Source organism: Hoplias malabaricus, chromosome 10 (genome assembly GCF_029633855.1).
Source record: "Hoplias malabaricus isolate fHopMal1 chromosome 10, fHopMal1.hap1, whole genome shotgun sequence".
In the NCBI taxonomy this organism is placed as follows: Eukaryota; Metazoa; Chordata; class Actinopteri; order Characiformes; family Erythrinidae; genus Hoplias; species Hoplias malabaricus.
In genome coordinates this window covers 26513573-26531348 of record NC_089809.1, presented here as the reverse complement: position 1 = coordinate 26531348, position 17776 = coordinate 26513573, and the positions used below count along the sequence as shown (strand labels likewise).

The following is a 17776-nucleotide window of genomic DNA, read 5'->3' as shown; positions in this document are numbered from 1 at the left end:
ATGGGATTCAAAATGCGTGACATTGATAGAATGCAAACGTATAAGTCAATTATGCCACTCAAGGAAATATTCATGCATATTTTCTTAGTCACAGCCTGTGCTTTGTGTTGAATTTTACTATTAGAATTAGCACAGTCTGACAGTGCACACTGACTCAGGTATTGAATATTATATATATATAAAAAAAAAACAGTTCAGAGTCAGGTGTCTTCTGAGTATTTTGTCTGTTTTCATTTTCCTTCCTCTCTTTTAACCCAAACTGAGAGCTAATTTCACATCTGCGTTGGGCTTGTGTTTTTTTTTTTCCCCCCATTTTCAGAGTGTGACATCACCAGTCAGTGAGCTCCCACAGCACCCCGTCCCTGTGGCTCTCTTAAATGCACATGAATAAACTCTGGCCTTCTACTTAAAGACACAACAGAAATACCGTGGTACAGTGGAACCGCTACTAACGAACTTTCCAAAATACGAACCGGGCATTTGAATATTTTTTATCTCCACCAACAAACCATGACTCTAGAAACGAACCCGAGGCTCCGCTGAGCCGGCGGCTGGAAATGGCCACTGGCCCTAATAGGCGGGTCTCCCAGCGCACCCAGACTTGAGTGAGCTTTTAAGATTAGCAAATTTTAGTTTTAGCAATTTAGCATTCGTGTAAATAGCGGACATCAAAATTCGTGCTAAGTTAAGCCGTATCTATGCTTTGTCTCCCCACATTCACCCGCCTACTCTCCGTTATTCCACCCACCCCCCACCCCCCGTCATACAGCCAGTGCCTGTGTTACTCCTCCAGCCTGTCGTCACATCTAAGGTAGCGATGTGTAACCACTTAAAACATTTTTATTACTGTTTCCACTATATTTCTTTTTTATTTTTAGTAATGCTACATGTATTTTTTTTTTACTAATTTGAGAGTTTTGTAAATATACCAGTGCATAAAGGGTGACTTTCGGGGTGGGGGCTGGAATGCATTAATTGCTTTTCCATTATATTAAATGGGGAAAATTGACTAGAGAAACGAACTTTTCCACTTACGAACCGGGTCACGGAACGGATCAAGTTCATAGGTAGAGGTTCCACTGTATATGGTATTACCATTGTACCACCAAACCCTTTGTTATATACTCACATACACACAAGGGCGCACACACAATATTTACTGCACCTCCCATGCTTGTGTTGCTCCCATTCACATTCCAAGTCGTATACTTATTGTGAGTAACACACGCACATGGAAGTGACTTGGAAGGATTAGCAGAGGTAATTTATACAAAGGGCAGTTATGCTTTAAACACATCTGTCGTAGTTGAAGACATAAAAAAGATTGCGGAATATGTCATTGCATTATTGTAATTTGCTATTTTATATATTTATTATGGCACTGCCATAATTTACATTGCACTTCATTAAGAGGCTGTCTGTTTTATTTGTAGTAGGATATACTGATTCTAAAAGACTTACTTAGGGGAAGGCATACTGCCAAGCCTACACTGTATGGTTAAAGAAGCAATTAGATTTCTATGTTTATTATTATAAGACAGCTAGTAGGAGAAAGTTATACATTCCTGTAAATTGCCAGCTAATCATAGCTAATTCATTCAACTCAACTAATTCAACTCAAGAGAACAAATATAAAGGTAAAAAAAAATTAAATATCATGTTACCATCTCTGCTGTTTCCCATGTTTGAGCCCTGTCTCCACTCTGTGTGTGTCTGTGTGTGTGCATGTTTGTTTGCCCCTCATGCCCTTTCATCTCCCACCCTCACATGCTCAAAGAGAGAGGGAAAGCTGTGGATTCAGCCATCTCTTCTTCTGCCCATCTGCTCTGAGTAATGAGCTTCCTGCGTCCTTCTGCTTCTTATGCGGAATTCATTCTCTCACACACACACACTCACTCTCCCGCTCTCTCTCTCTCTCCCTCACGCACACGTGTGCAGGCAGTACAGTCAGTAGAATGATTGTAAATCAGTTTTCAAAATATTCAACTGCCCGATGCAAACGTATGATATTAAAGCAAATGTCCACTGTCTTTTATGTATATAAAAATGTATCCATCCATCCATCCATTGTCTGTAACCCTTATCCAGTTCAGGGTCACGGTGGGTCCAGAGCCTACCTGGAATCATACTGGCGCAAGGCAGGAATACACCCTGGAGGGCGCGCCTGTCCTTCACAGGGCAACTCACACACATTCACTCACACACTCACACCTACGGACACTTTTGAGTCGCCAATCCACCTACCAACGTGTGTTTTTGGACTGTGGGAGGAAACCGGAGCACCCGGAGGAAACCCACGCAGACACAGGGAGAACACACCAAACTCCTCACAGACAGTCACCCGGAGCGGGAATCTAACCCACAACCTTTTTTAAATATATATATTTGAATAGTAAAGAAATGTAATATTTAATAAAATTAAATAAATAAATAAATAAACAGCAGTATGTTTTGAGCTGAGTAGGTTGGACAAATCACAGAATTATTGACAGTTTCATCACCAACACACAGCGTCAGTAGTGGAGTAGCTAACGAAAACCTTGGGTGAAATACCCTGAGACTGGTTTTGGATGCCCCTGCAATGGATGAGAGCATAGAGGTTGCCAACAGTGAAACTTTAGTGTACCTTAAGTAGAATACACACATAATGTGCCCTGGTGACATTGTACTGAGCACCCATGTTCTGTGCTGCCCCAGTGCGCCAAACAGTTGTAGGCCAAAATAAAACTGTCAGCAGTGGGCAGCAGGAAACACAGCATGCTGCTTCTAGAGGCTTAAATGGAGATGAGCCACCACTGGTAAGGTCGGGAGGCTGCAGTCTATTTCAGGAAACGTTTTTATGCTCTCTGGATGCAGGAGGTTCATCACTGAGAAGTGAAAATATTTTATTACAACCATCCACCTAAGAAACCACTTCAATCTCAATAGGATTTTAGAGGCAGAATGCACTGGAAGATAGAGTTCTTTATTGAGGTGAGCACATCACTAACTCTGATTGGTTCTGTGGCAGACCTGATGTCACGTAATCCAGGCTTAGTCTTGCCCAACTCAAATCCAACCGAAGAAAGCTGCAGAACTAAAACAAAATGTATAATCTCAAAAAATGCAAAAGCCTGGTTCCTTGTCTCTGTGCCATATCAGAGCACATTAATCATAAAACATACAGATCATGGTTTGAAGAAAATCATGAAAATAAGTGGGCTGTCTGAAAGCGTTACTTAATTTGAAATTTGAATTTATTGAGTAAAAGCACAGGCCTCCAGTGTCTAAGAATAAAGCATTTTTAATTATGTTATTCTGGCCTAGATCCCACATCCTTTAAAACTCAGACTGCGTATTGCGACATGGTCTTTTGGCTTATATGGAAAAGAAATGATGGCCTGAAATAATCGACATTTGCTTTCAGCACAGTGAGTGCACAAGCAATCAGTATTCAGTATGCTAGCTGGTTTATTTAATCCATTTAATTAGCATTAATACAATTTTAAGACTATTGATACAGAGAACAACACAGAGATGAGGCAGAAGCTTAGAACGTTATACACTGATAGAAGCCGAATATAAGCAGAATTTCTCTCCATATGCCATTCCACTTACTGCATTCATATAGTGTTTTAAACACCATAATTCCCCTTGACCATAGATTTTGATCTTAATATCTCACAAACAATTTAGAACCATAAAAGTGCTAGTAGAACCAACCTGAGCTGTAGTGTGAATTTTTATTTTTTTAACAGAGCACATAATCCGGTTACAGAATTATAAATCTCATTTGTTTGTTCCTAATCATAATTCAGTGTAGTCCTGATTCGGATTTGCCTTCGTTATCATGACAGTGGCATCGTTCTAGAGAAGGCAAAGTCATATCAGGGCCTGTGCAGTCATGCAGTGCAGATCAGCTGTCTAGCTTTGGCATTTTTCATGCAGTGTTCATTTGTATGCTTCCTGAAACCTGCGCTAAAAATCAAGAGGAATTAAAGTGCTCCTCCAGCAACTGTTTACCATTTCCCTTAAAAGTAAGCTTATATTTGAAAATCTGTGAATTGCATTAAGCATCACTTGACCATAAAGGTAGAAGCATACCAATATGCTCCTGTAATGAAGACATTTCTAAACATTATAAACTGTTGCTGCTTAGAAATGAGCTGGTTGAGTGAGCCTTTAAAGGGGGTCCTCAAACATTTTAACTAAAGGCCCAGGTGTTTCAGGGGGCTGAACTGTGGCTGTTGTGTACATTAATTAGGCAACTTTATAAAACTGCTGTAATCTAATAGCCCTGTGAAGGACTGGCGCCCCCTCCAGGGTGTATTCCCGCCTTGCGCCCAATGATTCCAGGTAGGCTCTGGACCCACCACGACCCTGAAGTGGATAAGCTGTTACAGATAATGAATGAATTAATTAATAAATCAGACATTACTTTTCACCAAGGAATGCTAGCCATGTTGCATAAATGTGCCAAAAAATGAAAATACCACTGGTAGGCAGAGCAGTTATTGGTTCTATTTCATATGCTCAAGCAGTTGAGAAAACTGAAAGTTGAGGTGATTATGTATGTCTCCTCTATATCTATGAGTTTCAGGCGTGCTGCCAGAGCTCTGTAGAGGGGAGCATCTCTCTCAGCTTGATATTAAATTGTCAGAACTGCCTGTGACATATATTAATTTCATCTGGGAGCATGATGGATGGAATTTTCTTTATGAAATACCCCCTTTAGCCCCCCTGTTGGGACCTGGGCCGGCAGACAGAAGGCAGACGGAACTTTAATAAGCTTAGGAAGAATCCAGTAGCAACTGTAGCCTGTGCTCCCTCACAGCTTTTCCACGATAAAAAGACCCAATAAATAATGTTTGTTACAGAGGTCCCAAGCCCTTTGCAGCCTTTCTTTTTCTGTTCCTGAGACCACAATTGGGGTTGGAGGGGGGGTGTTGAAAAGAGGTGAGGAATGCTAGGCTAAATGTGGTGTGTATATGCCAGAAGTTTATTCACCACGTAACTGGTGTACAGTATGCAGGTGTCAACATTAAATAAAATTAATTATTAAATCAAAGTAAAGGGATGTATGCTAAATAAACAAGCAGTGAGCAATGGAGGATAAGTATAGAACAACCAAGTGCTGGAGTACTGAGGTAGCTACAGATGTAATGTGTTAATAGGTGCATTGCAGCATCTTAGTACAGATGTGTACTGAGAGCAGTAGAGGAAACTAGGGATTCTTATTCTGAATAATTAGTGTATGGTATAAATAGTGTTATTTAACCTGTGTGTTTGTGTGTAAACTGCATGTGTGGCAATTAAACTATAAGGTTCAAAGCTGCTGGATGTGAGAAGGCTCCTTGTTTAGTGGGATGTGAGATGGGTACTTGTTTAAGAGAATGAAGGCCTGGGGGAAGACTTTGTGGAGGCAACTATTAGTCTGACCCTGCTGAGATGGAAACTGCAGGAAAGTAAGAGTAACCAGAGTGGTCAGCCATGATTTTCCCTGCACTTCCCCATCTTTGTTTCTTAATATAGAAATTGAAAACAGTCTATTCTCTGTTAAACATGATTCAACTGTAATTAACCCTTTTATACTTCTCCCAGAGTTATTTTTCATGCCTGAAGTGTTTTGTTGAGCTTGTTGTGAAGGCAGAATTAGTAAGAAGTCTGTGTATAATATTGTGTTTAATTAAAAGGACTTGGAGTCCAGGCAGCTTCATGTTGCTGGCTCCAGAGAGGTGTTATGGATCAGTATCTCTGACCTGCCCTTTGAATGTGTAAGTTTTCATTTGGGAGTCTCTGAACCTGAGGTCAGCTGGGTGTTCAGTTCTGCTTCAGGGCGGTGAGTGTGTGTGTGTGTGTGTGTGTCCTCCTGCAGGCAGTCACTGTCCCACAGACGTTTTCAGCAGTGCTTCAGATACCCATGCACCTCTTCAGCCGTTCCATGAACAAAGTCAAAAGTCAGCAGATTCACTAGATCAACGTTTTTCTCCTGGGGCTTGTTTGAAGATAGAGAAAATCCTCTCTTGAAGCATGATGATGATCTGAGCTCCTAATCCTGCTGTAGTTGCTCCACAACTAAACGTTTACTGAGACCTGCTTTATCTGTGCAGTCTCTAAAGAGTCAATCCCATTTTGGCCTCTGAATGAGAGCTGAAGCCTTTAAGTACAGGAGGTTTACATGGATTGGAACAATTTTCGCTAATATCACACAAGGCTCCACTCTTAAACCTACTGTACAAGGTTACATAATGCTAGAGATCTGTAAAAACTGCTGGACATTAATGTTCCTATTATCCATAATTGAAACTTTCAGCAAAATACATCCTATACATCAAGCTGTGTCTAAAAAGCATTTCAGTCATCATAGCCTTTGGTTTCTTCTCTAAGAAATGCTTTTTCAACACTTTTTGTTATGTTCAATTTGAAATAATAGGCTGATTGATTCAGTACCACACAAAGGCAGTGTGATGCTCAGGACAAAGTCTTACTGGACAATCTGGCTTTCATTTGGATGTTACTTTGCAGGACTTAAAGGATCTGCTGCTACATACTTTGCTACAACAAGAGAATTTCAGAAGTCTTGTAAAATCCTTAGAGCTGTTTTGGTGGCACAGGTTTTTTAATATTTTGGCTGATCATTTGTGTGTGTGTATACACATTTACTGCACTTCTGTGCAACAGGTTTTTGTAGTTTTCTTGTACTAGGACACACATTCTGTCTGAACATTATGCACATTTGTGAGTCACTCTGGATAAGAGCGTCTGCTAAATGCTGTAACTGTTATGTCATAGTAATTAGCATACAGTATGATCATATAGTATCATATCATGGTCACGGTGGCACAGCAGGTAGTGTCGCAGTCATACAGCTACAGGGACCTGGAGGTTGTGGGTTCGATTCCCGCTCCGGGTGACTGTCTGTGAGGATTAAGTGTGTTCTCCCCGTGTCCGTGTGGGTTTCCTCCGGGTGCTCTGGTTTCCTCCCACAGTCCAAAAACACACGTTGGTAGGTGGATTGGCGACTCAAAAGTGTCCATAGGTGTGTGTATGTCTGTGTTGCCCTGTGAAGGACTGGCGCCCCCTCCAGGGTGTATTCCCGTCTTGCGCCCAATGATTCCAGGTAGGCTCTGGACCCACTGTGACCCTGAACTGGATAAGCGCTTACAGATTATTGTGAGTAACACCTATGTACATGAAAATTACTTGTAAGGATGGGCAGAGGTGTATGTGTGTGTGTGTGTGTATAGATATATAAAATATTCCAAAATGTTGATAATAGTAATGGGCGACATTTGAAACGTATGCCAGGTGTGGCAAGACATGTCAGCCAACACCATTAACATAACGTAGTCTACATATAATAAGACTGACAAAATGTACGACAGGCAAATCAAAAGCCCGATCAGCTGTGGGCCTTTAACCATCTTTCCTAAACTTTTGACCATTCTTTACTGTACATGAAATTATTGGTAGATAAGGCCCACTCTCAATAAAGTTCAGACACTTCTATGTTATTTCAATGTCAGACAGTTTTCTATGTCAGTTGGATCTCGTTCTGATGCCTGCAGTGAGAAAGGTGGAATATGGCTAAGCTCTTCAAAATGTTGAGTAGCTGGGGTCGAGGTAGTAGCAGAAGGGTGTGTAAGGCAGGTAATTGGCACCTTTGTGAAACTTGTCTGTTCAGACTGTCGTTTTTAATCGCAAAAGTTATTTTTTTTAAAGAAGTAGTCGTCAAGTGTGTCGGTCGTTTAGCCATTTCTAGTCAGCCACCAACTTTTTACCGTATGACTAATTTCTAGGAAAATAAAAAACAAAACAAGCACAGCCAATCTGTTGATTGTTACTATTCAGCTGCCCCCTTGTGTCATAGAGATGTGTTGCTCTGTGATGGTAATTGTTTTATGGCTGTAACAAATGTCCCACGTTCCAAAAATAAAGTGATTTAATGCAAAATTACCATTAAAAAAATAACCATTTAAAGTTTTGTTTGTTGTGTTCCTAGATTCATCTTAAACTCTTGATTATTTCTTAAAATGAAGAATTACACCAATTTCTACTGATTAATTTATCATATGTTAAATATAAAATAATGCAAATACGAAATATTAATCTAATAATACGTCTATAGGTTTTATTGAGTCATAACACAATGTGGTCTTTGCAGTGGTGGACTTTTGTAGCTCTACGCTCTTGAAACGACCGCAAAGCAGTTGTTTGCATTCCCTGCAAGAAATGAATGCATGACTTTTTAATGTCAGTTATGGGCTTTGTGCGTCTTGGACAGCATTTCAGCCTGTAATTGGACTGAATGGATGAGCATATATGAAATGAAGGTCACGCTGCTTGTGTGACTATTGAGAGAGCAGGAGCTTGTTTGCAGTCTGGGGCCACGGAGAGTCTCTGTTGGGTCAGCTTTCCTCTGAGCTGCTCCTCCAGATAGCTGCAAGCTCATCCACATGCAGTACTGCCTCAGCTACACATCCATGAAATCCCTCATGGCTGAGACCTTTTCCTCTGTGCTTCTCTCCCTCCTTTGCTCTTTTAAAGACATGAAGATGATCTCCACAACCATGACCAAGATAAGAGCTTCTAGCCCCACTGGGGGCCTGGCGCCTGGGAGAGCTGTTGGAATTGGGCTTTAGGGCTTTAGTTTACAGGCACAGTTGAGCCACTAACCAATATCATGTAGGATATCGTCTTGTTCTTGAAAGTAAATGTCTCATTCTGCTTGCAAAGAAAGCAACATCTTTGTTTGACAAGCTTTCTGTTTACCTAAGCCTGAAGGCCAGGAAATGCAAGCCTTTCATGGCTGTAGAGCAATTAAGCATCATTGCTGGCACAATTGTTCATGGACATGGTGCATAATGTCACAAAAAGCGTCACTAAATTTTATGACCTTCATTGTCCCCCTTCCACAAACACACGCCAGACTTTGTCACTGTCGTTACTCTAGAAAAGCAGCTTGCTGAACAGCTGTTTGAGTCTTTTCAAGCCCCTCTCTTCATTCATTCGAGTCTCTCTCTCTCTCTCTCTCTCTCTCTCTCTCTCTATTTCTATCTTCCTTGCACAATGAGCAAACACAGATTGCTGTGGGCGGTGGTGAGAAACATGTTGGCAGGTGTTCAAGGATGTGTTTGGGGTTTTTTGGAAGGCTGTCCTTAAATTAGCAATCATGAATTAATTAGTTACCAATTATCCTCAGGCCCTAATTATTGTGATAAACGCCAAAGTGCTGGGTCTGTTTCCAGGTACTGACAGAGGGGGGAAGTACCCAAAACAAACAGGTTTTTTTTTTGTTTGTTTGTTTGTGTTTTATTTTTTCTGTGAAATAACTGCTCTGCTGTGTGTATTCAGAGTGCCCCTCTTGGTGGGCTCCAGTATGAGGGGGAAAATGAGAAAATAATATTAATAAAGCTTAGTGAAGCAAACATAACCCATTGGATGGCTGCTACATATGTATTTGCTCACAGTTGTCTTTATATTTTGATACTGTTATTGTTGTTTCAGATGTTGTCATTAATATAACATTTTACCTTTTCTAGGGCACTTAGATGATGTTCAAATGTACAAGACTGCGATTTCTAAAAAAATAAAAAAAGTCACAATAATAATAAATGTCAAGGTAAAATAATGAAGTGGACAATTTTAATGACATTTATAAGCAATATAAAATCTAAATTAAATAGTGTCAACAGAAGGTGAATGTTAAAGTTAATTAATTTTAAATTTGCTAATGGAGGCTGTCTGATGGGTTTTCACCTGCCATAAATACTTATATTTTTTTATTTTTGATCTACATCCATCCATCCATATAAAACTCAACAGATGGTGTGTCTGTTTGTTTTTATTTCTGTAAATGTGCTCAATTACAGACACTGAACACTTAATTTTTGTTCATGTTACTTCTTTAGATAGTTACATTGACCTTTACTCCTCAGATTTTCCACAGACTGAAGAGATATTCTACTGCTGTATGCCTACAACGTTTTTATTTATTTATTTATTTATTTGGTTTTGCTTTTAATACTAAATAGATGCTCCTTTCCTCTGCCATGGAACAGCATCCCAATCAAATGGTGATGTGACCAACGCACTACACTAAATGCAGTAAATAGTTTTGGACAATAAATTGGTAGACTTTCAGCTTTGACATTTGTTGTACAAAGTCTGACCATTGTTTTAAACTAAAAATGCCTTAAAACCTTCTCTTAAAAATTGTCTTTAGCAAAAAACTTTTAGCATGCAATGTATAAAAATACTGCTTCCACTGTTTCTCTCTGCTGTTTTCTTCTTAAATATTGGATGTGTTTGGGTTTGTGGGGTATTAATGGAGTCAAACCTTTGACTGAGTGATTAAATCTCACATTCAATTGAATCGTAGTTAGATTTTGATGCAAATACAAAGTTTCCTGCTATCAGTGAGACCAAAAATGACCATGCATTGTTTATTTCTGTATTTCTGTTATGGTTAAACGAACAAGTGGATTGAGGTAGCCTCAGTGCAGAAGAAATCCCAGATGTGCTGACTGTGCAGTCATGGCTCTCAGGTGTTATTAAGTAGACAGCAATTACCCTGGCCTCATTGCTCAATGGTTGGCTTTAAGGACACGGTTTCAGTCCCTTGAGCCGTACACATTTTATACTTAAAAAAAAAAATAAAAAATCCTGACATTCTGACAGATCAAGCATAATCAGTCAAAGATATATTTCTTTACTATTCATCACCATTAATGGACACCTACACAACGTCAGGACCACTTAAGTGCTTAGCTAGCCCAGCCAACCTAGATATAGGACTTATCACATTAAGTTGCTGCCACTGGTAAGTATCTTCTGGGCAAATACATTGGGCAATGAGACAGGACTTAAAAAGGCATAGTGGAACATTCTATATATCAAGGTTTGCTTTGGTATTCTCTCCTGTGGGTGTTGCCTTAAAATGTGAAGTTGAACTTGGTTATTTTGGTGAAGCAACAACAAAAAACACCAACACACAATAAACCTTCACATTAGTATGACTGAGGCAAAGAAGGATGTTGGCACAGGGTTCCACTCTTTACTTATTCTCTGTCTTTGGCTGGATAACAGGAGTCAGTGGCAGCATGAGCAGTGCAGAGGTGTTCTCTGTGTGCGCACAAGGAGAAACACTCACACATATATAAAGAATATACATGCTTTTCCTCCCTTACTGCCAGTGCTTTATGGCGTCCTCAAAGGACGAGAGAGGGCTGCAGGAGAGGAGGGGTAGAGAGGCCTTTTGCTACCATCTCATAACTGTCTTGTATTTCTGTTATTGATTGTTTTTGTCTGGGGTATTGACTGTTTTGCAAGGGCAGCCTGAGTATAATAGGAAAATTACACTCCTCCTTTGTCCTTTAACAAAAGGTGTATGCTGCTGTGCCCTTCTGCAGTTGTGGATGTCATGCAGGATGAAGGTTTGTGCTCTGGCAGGCTCAGGGAGAACACTGGGGTTATTTGCAGACTTGTATTACCTACCGCATCCACACGTCTCACCTTCTCTAGTGCTTAGGTCATGAAGCAGTGTCTTTATAGCTCAATGTCTTTAGAAGCTTCTTTTGTTTGAACCATTGTATCAAATACTGAAAGTGTTCAATTTAATTGTATTTTGAAAGGAAGCTACATATGGAAGCCCTGCTAGGGTTATTTTTTTGTTAAGGTGTTATGTTATTTGCATTTTTTTGAGGTTGTGTTCAGCTCAACATTACCTATCAGCAGCTTTTTTGGGGGGATATGCATAACACATTGTTGAAGTTGGTTTATTATTTGCATTTTTCATTGTGGCAGTGATAACCATGACTCTGTGTTATTGTTTTATTCTTATTTGTTAATTTAAGAACAAGAGGGAGAAAAATAATCAGTCCTGCATGTTTCAATAGCTGTAAATGAACACAGTGGTTCCCAAAGTGGGGGGACTGTGCAGCAAAGCAAATAAATAAGATGCATAATGCATGTCATTTGTAATAATTCCACTCTGAAACTGATTTGGTTTTGTTCAATAAAAGTTGAAGTTTTGTATGTATTTCAGAGTTTAAAATAAATTCACAGTGAAGTCTGGAAGCAAAAGATTTGTATGCAGAGCTAGACGACAGCCAAAATTTATATCATATGCATATTTTTTAATTTCTGTTGATATAATTCAGATGTTAATATGAGCAATATAAAAGCACCAGAAAAATGACCACGAATGCCCACAACTGTTGTCTATACTTTAAACATACTGAAAAATAAATTTGCCAAGAAACTAGAAGCACTAACATCCTTCTATTAAACCATAATATTTTATAAATCACCACATTTTCTAAGTAGAAGAAAAAATGTTGCAGTGTAGTTCTCATGTGTATTTATATTTTAACCACAATGTGTTGCACTTATCATTCTTACAGCGAAATCGCAATTCTCCCGCTTACAGGGTGTACATTATTTCACATTTCATTTTGCAAAGCAATCATCTGTTCCCACTCGCAAAATAAAAATAAAAAATGCTGTATGTATAAAATACTTCTGCCACTGCTTTAGAATTATGTGAGATGTTAGGCAGAGGACTTTTAATTTAAAACGGAGATTGAACTAACGAAATGTTGTCTTTTTCTTTGTGTCTTTTTCACTTTGAAAATCAACCTTAATTAATTAGTGGGCCAACAACTGTATGGTGGGCTGTATGCTCTTATTTCATTACACAATAACCTGGGAATTCAGTGGGACCAACAGAAGGCGGCATTATATTTTCCCAAGTGTTTGGTCTGTCATTGGGAGAATTTCATTCCTGGTGAAGCCACAACAATCCATGACAGGAGCATGTTACCATCCATTTTCTCCATCACTGAGTGTAAATCCAGCCAGTGTGTGCTAGGGGTGTAACAACACACACAGTGATATTCATTTATTTCGATACGGGGTTTTCTACACTATACGAGCTGTGAATTGAATACATTAAGATTTTATTTTATTTTAAAAACCGTTCTGAGCCATTTGTCAACCCACGTTAATGAGTTTTGAGGCGTGCTGTTGTTTCATGCAGTGTCTAGTGGCACGGTGTGTAATAGGAATGTTCCCAGTAAACATTTAGCCGTTGATTCATTGTTGAAATAACGTAATGATTGCTGTCTAATCAACATTCTCTTAAGGTTGAAAATGAAAGTTGAAAAGACGTCCAAACACAGAGATTAAAAAGACGACTATTAGACGTATTTTGGACGTCCATTGACGTTATCGATTGGTCACCACTTAACTAACTTATTAAGATGGATTTTGGACGTCCATTGACGTTTAAAATATGTCCTTGACGGACAGACTACTTTTAGACCTATTTTGAACGTCCAGGGACGTTCCTTGTTTACTGGGTTGTGTTTCTATGTTTCTATAGTTTTGGTTAGCCTGTTGGACGAATAGCTGGGTGTGAAATGGCTACCGGAGAGAACAAGGCTGGGCTGGAACTAGTGTTGCTATCTGACTCGTAAAATACCGTATAGTCCCGTATTTGGATACTAAAAGATGCTTGTGAGTTTTGTTCTGTATTTTTTAAGGTTACACATTTATGTCGATGGTTTGACACAGAAAAAGGCAGCTCTCTCTCAGCCTGAGCGAGGGCCAGATACTCCACGGCTCTTAAACAGAGAACACGCTTCTCATTGGTCATCACCTTTGTTTAGCCAATCAGCAGCCAATGGAGTCACAGTCCCTCCCACAACTGGGAATTTAAAGCTCTGCTTTTAGGTAGAATTTACGTAGGCGCCATGTCCCCATTTTTTTTATCATATTTTTATTTTTCTATGAACATTTTTGGTGCAATTCATCCTTTCCAAATATACTGTTGTGTTTGTATTGGCCTCTTTGACGTCTAGATCAAAAATTAAATGGGATATTAAAATAATGTTCTTTCTCCATGTTGTATCGAAAATGTATCGTATTGTGGAGCAAAAACAGCATTATGTATTGTTTTATGAAATTCGTGTATTGTTGCACCCCTAGTGTGTGGATATGTTAAATACTCTTAACAAGTTGTGTTTTTCTGAGCAAGTTGACCTCTAGTAACACTCTTTACCTGCAGTTTGAAAATATATGATTCAATTGTGTAACCCCTGCAAATGGGTTTTTCAGGTGATGGTGTTTGTCCATGCCCGGAACGCCACTGTGCGTACAGCCATGAGTCTGATTGAGATGGCCAAGAACCGAGGAGAGTCCACATTCTTCCAGCCAGACCAGGGCTCAGATTACGGCCACTGTGAGAAGCAGGTAAGCAACAGCGCTGATTAGAGATTCTCTAACTGAAGTCATCATCTGTGGATAAATTCTGATGCTTGATTCTGATGATAAGAGTATCAGTAGATATCTAAAATTTAGTAAAAAGTCAGATAAAATCAGTATTGAAAATCTTGATTATGTAAATGTAAATATTTTTCCCAGAGCGCAGGTAAAAGCCTGAACTCTATTAAAAGAATGTTACTCCTGCTGCTTCATCACTGAATGAATAAACCAGACAGAATGTGAAAGCAAAGCAAGCTGTATGTGCTGAATGTGAAGGGAAGATCTAGGTGATGTTTATACCTTTCATCACATGTAGATATGTTACATTTATGCATTTAAATCGAATGTGTCGACTAAAATGTGTCAGTGATGCATCCACAGTTTGAGTAAAACCAGTCGGATTGATTTCGGGTGGGCAGCATTCTTTACATCATGTTTACCTCAACCTCACTACAGTACAGTACACTTACCCACACCAGGAGACATACAGCGGGTGACAATCCACAACTCTGAGCATGCAGTGGCCAGGCAAAGTGATAAATGTGTGTTTAATTCATAATGTCCTCCCTCAGAGGGTCTTTCTGTCTCTCTTTTCTTTCTGCTCCAAGGCCGCTGCGTTCATTGCGCACTGAACTTGTGATGTGCTGCTGCGGAGTTTCTCCCGGGCTGGGGCCAGCCGTGGATGAACTGAGTGGGGTTATTTATGAGCACTTATTCATGAGCTCTAAAGCAGAGGAAAGGGAGAGAAATTGAGGTCAGTCACCTCCGCTAGCGCCGACTCCTCGGGGGAGAGCGGTAAACAGTCCAAGGAAGCGGCTGTGAAGGCCAAGTGGTCTCGGCCTCTTTGGAAATGAACCCTGAAGGCGCAGCGCTAAACTTTTCCAGCGCCGGCGTATTAGGAGGCGAGCAACGGGCAATTAGAAATCCGCAGAGGGCAGCTCTCAGCTCAGGTGTAGAGGCCAGCTGCTTAGTCTTAGAGAATGGAGCAGCTGATCATGCGGTGTTTGAACATGGTTTTTTGCTATTGCAAGCTAAGCTTTCTTTACAACTTCTCTTCTTCCTCTGTTTGAATTGTGATTTTTATATCAAAAGGTTAATGCATTAATGTGAAACACATCTGATGTACTACAGGACTCCTCGGTAAGTTCTCGGTATTGATATCATTTGCTAATCCTGCTGGGTGCTTTTGAGTCACCAATCCACCTACCAACGTGTGTTTTTGGACTGTCGGAGGAAACCGGAGCACCCGGAGGAAACCCATGCCGACACGGGGAGAACACACCAAACTCCTCACAGACAGTCACCTGGAGCGGGATTTGAACCCACAACATCCAGGACCTTGGAGCTGTGTGACTGTGACACTCCCTGCTGTGCTGCCCTTTAAGTAATATGTACTTAACGTTAATCGTGATTACATAGAAAATTTATCTAATAACTTTCATGAGTTTTATTTCATAGCTATACAGAGAACTTATTGAACTGCCCTCGTATATACACCCATTAAGTGTAATATTATGACCACCTCTGTTTCTGCACTCACTGTCCAATCTATTTCAAGTATTTAGTAGTGTAGTGCAGGTAGTGTCACAGTCACACAGCTCCAGGGGCCTGTAGGTTGTGGGTTCGATTCCCGCTCCGGGTGACTGTCTGTGAGGAGTTGGTGTGTTCTCCCCGTGTCCGCGTGGGTTTCCTCCAGGTGCTCCGGTTTCCTCCCACAGTCCAAAAACACACGTTGGTAGGTGGATTGGCGACTCGAAAGTGTCCGTAGGTGTGAGTGTGTGAGTGAATGTGTGTGTGTGTCTGTGTTGCCCTGTGAAGGACTGGCGCCCCCTCCAGGGTGTATTCCCCGCCTTGCGCCCAATGATTCTAGGTAGGCTCTGGACCCACCGCGACCCTGAACTGGATAAGCGGTTACAGATAATGAATGAATGAATGAATTATTTTTCTGCTTTTGGCTTCACCTTACTCCATTTTTTTATTTTTTACTTCACTATTCCTGGTGGAAGTAGATTGTTATATCCTTCTGAAAAATATTTCCAGCAATATTAATTACTTGCACTAATTGGCTATGACTGGTCTTTGACTTTGAAGAATATTGTATTACTGTGAAATATGCAAAATAAATATGTAAAAGCTTCAGTAATGTTCCAGATAACAATGAATGTTTGGCTTTGAAAGCGAGAGTTCAGTCAGGTTGAGTCTGACTGCCCCAGCTCAGCCTGAGGTCTATCTTATATAGACCACATGTCAGATGTGTTGTGGACCAGATCACGTCTAGCCCCCCACACAACACGTGCTGTAACCCAAGTCAGGCCTGGCCCATGACAGTTGGCCAAAATCCAGCCCACACAAAACTTGCCAGTCCTTAACTGAGCCGTAAGTGTCAGAATATTACAGATCAGGCCCAAATGTGTCTGCTGTCTGGGGTGACAAAACAGCAAACGTGTGTCTGGACCCTCCTTCCACTGTCTGATTTCAAAAAGAGATTTTTTTTTAGTCTAGATCTGTTTGTAGAGCACACACCTATTGTTTTTAAAACCTTTCACTCTCTTTAAAACACTACTAACAGAGCCAAACACTTCTGAGGGACATTACAGCTCAGTAGAGATGGAGTCGAGTGCATTGTTGGAGTTTATTGCATGCCCAGTGGGGGAGTTGCTCAGGATCTTGCAGAAAGCCATTTTAAATGGAACCTGCCGCGGAAAAATACGCTTGAAGTCCTCGCTTGTAAGCAGTGAAAGATTTGTCAAAAGTGTCTAAAGCCGTCAGGTTTTTTCCATCCCTTTTTTCCTTCTACCATGTTAGCACATGCTGTTCAATAATAATAAAAAAGCAACCCCAAAGAATGACTTCTCTATTCAGTTCCCTCTCATCTGTCATCTTGCCATTGTGCCTCATCAGGAGTGAAGACTCTAGTGTTGGTCTGTTGGTCAGAAATGGCGTGTGTGTGAGAGAGAGAGAATCTGTAGGCGTGTGTGTGTAAGAGAGAATGTGTGCATATGTGTGTGTGTGTGTGTGTGAATGCATGAATATGTTAAAAGCTACATTGTCCCCTGCAGCGCTGACTGAGCTCAGGCAATAGAGTGAGTGAGAGAAGGAAAGAGAAATGGAGAGACTGATTCGGCCTTCATTAGGAGTGGTCCGTGCTGGAGGGGCCAGCAGAAGCGGCCAGTGATGGATTGGACTCATCCCAGCTGCACGCAGGCAGAAAGGGATCAATAAGCAGCCGGAGAGGCAAACTCTCACTCTTTCTCACTCCCTTTCACCCTCTTTCTTCTCTTTTTTTCTCTCTCTCTCACTCACTCACTCCCTTTCACTCTCTTTCTCCTCATTCTCTCTCTCTCTAATGTCTAATGATGTTGTATATGATGCCCCGCCTGCAAAAATGGGGGAAATAATTTAACAGCTGTTTATAAAAATGTTAGTTTATTTATTATATTTTTGGGAAACATTGCAGTCCTACCAACAGTGCAAGACCTTGTAGGCCACCTCACTGTCACCATCAGATTAAAGGGTCTCATGTTTGACAGAT

At 40.5% G+C, this 17776-nt stretch overlaps 1 protein-coding gene across 4 annotated transcripts in view; it reads left to right on the top strand.

Annotated features, from left to right (window-relative positions):
* The window catches only part of ascc3 (activating signal cointegrator 1 complex subunit 3), a 143750-nt gene that overhangs the window by 73529 nt on the left and 52445 nt on the right, over positions 1 to 17776 (top strand). For all 4 annotated transcript variants that reach the window (XM_066682880.1, XM_066682878.1, XM_066682879.1 and 1 more), the window contains one exon: positions 14098 to 14232. In XM_066682880.1, coding sequence (XP_066538977.1) covers positions 14098 to 14232 — 135 coding nt within the window. The remainder of the gene's footprint in view (positions 1 to 14097; positions 14233 to 17776) is intronic.